This window comes from Cynara cardunculus (assembly GCF_001531365.2).
Source record: "Cynara cardunculus var. scolymus isolate 2C chromosome LG 15, CcrdV1, whole genome shotgun sequence".
Lineage (NCBI taxonomy): Eukaryota > Viridiplantae > Streptophyta > Magnoliopsida > Asterales > Asteraceae > Cynara > Cynara cardunculus.
The window spans coordinates 5013376-5018211 of NC_037542.1; the positions used below are offsets into that span (position 1 = coordinate 5013376).

At 31.2% G+C, this 4836-nt stretch overlaps 1 protein-coding gene across 1 annotated transcript; it reads right to left on the reverse strand.

Annotated features, from left to right (window-relative positions):
• Window positions 1–3710: 3710 nt before the first annotated feature.
• Window positions 3711–4464, reverse strand: LOC112528294. The gene has a single exon (XM_025139293.1). It carries the CDS (start codon window positions 4337–4339, stop codon window positions 3845–3847), a length of 495 nt encoding a protein of 164 aa, XP_024995061.1. The 5' UTR covers window positions 4340–4464; the 3' UTR covers window positions 3711–3844.
• Between the last annotated feature and the right edge of the window lie 372 nt (window positions 4465–4836).

Genomic DNA, 4836 nt, shown 5'->3' on the forward strand with positions numbered 1-4836 from the left:
TTAGAACTCGATAATTATCCTAATTATATTTTAGATTTTTTATATTTTAAAATAAGATGTTTATCCTCTATTTGATTATATTTATCCACAATTAGTTGTACGAATTCAAAAATCGAGCTTTGATAAGTTGTACTTTTCCATAATTTACTTATAATATTGAATTTTAAGTAAACATTGGTTTTATTATCTGCAGTTAGTTAAACGAATTCAGATATGGAATGAAATCGTTTAGGGATGAACGTGCTTATGAGTTTTTAAGAGTTTTAAGAGTTTTAAAAGCTTTTAAGAGTTTTAGCCAAATGCTTTATAAGATAGTATAGATAGATAATATTCTTACGATTTAGTGAAGTAATTAATTTTTGGTTTAACAATAAAATTTTATAAAGATAATGATTCTGTTAAAAACTCAATAATTATCCTAATAATATTTTAGATTTTTTATATTTAAAATGAGATGTTTATCATGTATTTGATTATGTTTATCTGCAATTAGTTATACAAATTCAAACATGAAGCTTTAATAAGTTGTACTTAAACACAATTTACTTGTAATCTTAAATTTTAAGTAATATGCATTAATACACAGTATTTTATGCATAATAAATGGTTTTTAAGAGTTTTTGTCAAATGCTTTATAATATAGTATAGATATTGATTATAAAATTTAGATGTAAATTTCGTAATGATGATGAATAAGTATATGAAGTTGTATAAATTTATCTATAAATTCAATACTATAAATTTAACAAATTAAGGCATTTATCAATTTATAAAAACAAACAATCTCATTGATTTTACTTTCAGGCTTCGACAATATCTCTATACTATATTTGATTATGTTTATATGCAATTAGTTACACGAATTCAGATATGGAGCTTTAATAAGTCGTATTTACGCACAATCTACTTGTAATCTTGAGTTTTAAGTAATATGCATTATAAACAGTACTTTACGCATAAAAAGTACTTTTTAAGAGTTTTTTGTCAAATGCTTTATAATATAGTATAGATTATTTTTTTTTATAATATAATTTAAGTTTAATAATGAAATAATTTATTTTTGGTTTAATAATATAACATTTTATAAAGATAATAATTAAGTATTATGTTAGAATTTAATGATTATATTTTAGATTTTTTATATTTAAAATGAGATGTTTATCCTGTATTTGATTGTGTTTATCTGCAGTTAGTTACAYGAAATCAGATATGGGATGAAATCGGATAGGGATGAAATCGTTTAAGGATGAACGGGTTTAAGAGTTTTAGTCAAATGTTTTATAAGATAGTATAAATATAGACTAATTAATATACATAAAATGAATTATTATAGATAAATAAAATATATATTTAACTAATTAATATACACAAAAAATATTATAATTAAATGATAAATAATTGTCAAATGTATAAAATTGCTATTATTTAACAATGAGCTCCTCGTAATGAAGATTCACGAGGCCATAAATCAACTATAAAAAATAACTAGTATCACTACAATAAAATCGGGTTTATAGAATACTAACAATTTCTAAGCATCATAATAGACCTCTTTATAAGACTTAGTTTATAGAAACAAAAAAAAATAAAAGCGTCGCTTTGTAATAAGTTTATATGACGTTTTTAACGTCATAATAAGTTTTTTAGGACACTTTTAATATAAACCGTTCCATTAACAACTTTATAGGACACTATTTGAAAAACTGTCCTATAAAAACAAACATTCTATAAAAAATTAATTTTATAGGACACTTTCTCAAAAGTGTCCTATAAAGTTGCTAATGCGACACTTAATATTAAAAACGTCCTATAAAACTTGTTAAGACGCCCAAAAGCGTCATATATATAAACTTATTACAACACTTTTAAATAGAAGCAACTTCTGAAACAAATGAATGATATGACTGCTTTGGTTAACGAACTCCGTCAATCACAATTCTCACCGCCATCTAATTGAATATCATTTGTTTATTTGGAACAATTTAGTTTGTTTGTAACATTGTGTGATATTTTAAATTGTATATGTTTTGTAACAATTGTTTAATTTAATCAATGTATGATATTTGGTTGCATTTTAATTTTTTAGTTTTATCCATATTTTTACAGATTTACAGGTTTTAAATATTTATTGAAAAATAAACAAAAAATAAAAATTTTATAATGAAATTCTTTTTCCGGCGGAAACATCCGCCGGCAATATTGAAATTGTTTAATAATATTTAAAACTAAATAAATATTAATAAAAAAACCACCAGCGGATTTTCGGCGGATCCGTCCACCGGTAACTTAAAAAAAATTTGAAAATCTTATTTGATTATTTTTTTTCCGGCGAGAAAAAACTCCGGCGAATTTCCGGCGGAAATATCTGGCGGAAAATTTAGTTAATTTTTTTTATTAAGTAAAACCAAATTTTTTAATTAAGCCGGCGAAAAATTTCCGGCGGCCGAAATCCGCCGGAAAACTCGACGGGAAATGAATCACCTGTTTGCGGCGGATTTGTCCGTCGGAAAAGAGGGTCATTTTGGTAGTGTTGGTCCTATTAATTAAATCTTATAAAACGGTCTATTGGGACGCTTAGAGATTGTGGGTGTCCTATAAACTCAATTTTGTTGTAGCTGTGGATGTTATTATGTAAGTGTTTGTAGCGACGACGATGGTGGAGGTAGAGGCGGTGGTGGTTAGTGGACGACGGCGACTGTGGAGGATGTGAAAATGGTGGTGGTGACGGTCGCCAATGTTGCAGGTAGTTGTGGCTGGCGCTTGTAGCTAGAGGTGGTGGTGGCGGTGGTCATGGTTGGTGGTTCTAGAGGTTGTAGGTTCTTAGTAGTGGAATGGATGTGACAAAATAAAGTCAAAACTCCTATATATCGAGCAACAAGCTAGTCGATTGTCGTAAATGTAACTCTATGTTGCTCGATGCCATACCTAAAGGGAAAACCAAAAGGATATTGTATAATCATCGACACCTTCAATAAAACTATAAGCATATTTTTGATATATCTGAGTACATTAAGCATTTGAAACTCGAATTTCCATTGTATAATAAGGTATTGAATTTTGTTGGCTGAATGTAGGGAACAAATACAATATTTTGCAGGCTTTGTCTATTAATGTTACAGTTAATGACAAAGGAAAATAGCAGGCAAAACCTGACAAACTTGGCAATTAAGTCATTTGTGGGGACTTAACATTCAATAGTTGCAAATTGACTCGTCTTATTCTTTTTCAGTCGACTTTTCCTACTAAATTTCCTTTGCAAAGTGTTCTTTAAAGACGGAATTATTCTCTCACAGATGACCCTTTTCTGGCTTCTCCCCATTCTTGCCTATCTCATACATAAATCTTTGTCTAAACCCTGATGTTTCGATCAAATTGCTTGCATTTCGACTCGTAGACTGTAGCTAAAAACGATATGGTGGTTTGAGGAGGTTCAAACTAACGACCTATAAAGATAAAGATGAGCACCAAGGGCTACCATTGTTGAGCTATAACACAGCGGTATTAGCGGTTTCTGGTCCTGCAGGAGTTGTATGTGTAGATTCCATTTATCCTAATACTCCATAGCATCTAGACCTATTTTGTATGCTCATTCACTTTGTAGCCAGATGCATGCTCTAATGAAATCATAAATTTAGAGCATATATGAGAACAAGAACACACTTCTGTACGTAGTGCAATATCATGTAAGACATGCATTCGCTGCGATTCTTGATTTCAAACCGAAACAACAAATATATATATGTGCATGGATTGATTGCAGCCTTATATCTGGTTCCTGAGTTCTTTAAAAAGCACATGAAATTACGAAATAAATCAGACTTCATACAACCAGTAAGCTAGTTAATCAGCTAGTCTTCCTTGCCTTATTGTCATTCGGGTTCTTGTATTCTTCTTCTTTCCCAGCTCTTTGCCTTCTTTCATATAACTTCTCCACTTGCCTTTGATTCTTGCCGATTAGGTCTTTGTTCATCGCATGTTTCGACTGATCACGACGCAATCCACTTCGTCTCTTAGAGCTTCCACGCAAGATCCCTTGGCGACTCGGACCAGAAGAGGCATCTGAGACCATAGAATCATCACTATCTCCATTGTGATAACCATCATGGATTTCATCTATCGCATCATCGACATCATGATGATGATGATTGTTATTCGTCTCATGCATGGGAGAAACAATGTACATGGTCCATCCTGATTCACTGCTGCTACACCCTTCCGCAACTCCAAGGTACTTGGAGAACTCCATTTGATCAGTACACAAGAATTGAAAACACTCAACTTCAAAGAACATGGACTCTTCACATATGAAATAACAAGAAAATACACTCAGAAGCATCATAAATTCCTTATTAACTTTAGAGCTGAATGGCAAGTGGAGGAAGAACCCCACTGTGCAATTGAGAAAGAAAAAAAAGTACCAAGTCACATGATCATAAATGGCTAAAAAAGAAGAGGATCCCTGCATTATTTAAGTTTTCTTCTGTAATGTCATCAACAGGGCTTTCTTTCATGTGAGATTGTACAGGCTATCCAACTGTATTTTGGCGTTTTCTTCAACCCCAAAACTTGCTTCCACTCATTTCTATCTGTTGTCTCTTTGTTCATAAAGTAGCCTCGTGTCTTTAGTTTTTGTGGGGGCTGCCAATATTAAGTATGCACATGAAAATAAGTGTAACAGCCACACACATTTTGTTCATAGAAATTTTGATTTATTAACCAGGATCAGTTGTTATCAAGATTTCATGATCACCGCGCGGTTGTTTTGTGCTTTCATACACGGTTTTGTAACCACACATATATAACGCCAGTGTTTATTGAAGTACATATATCATCTTC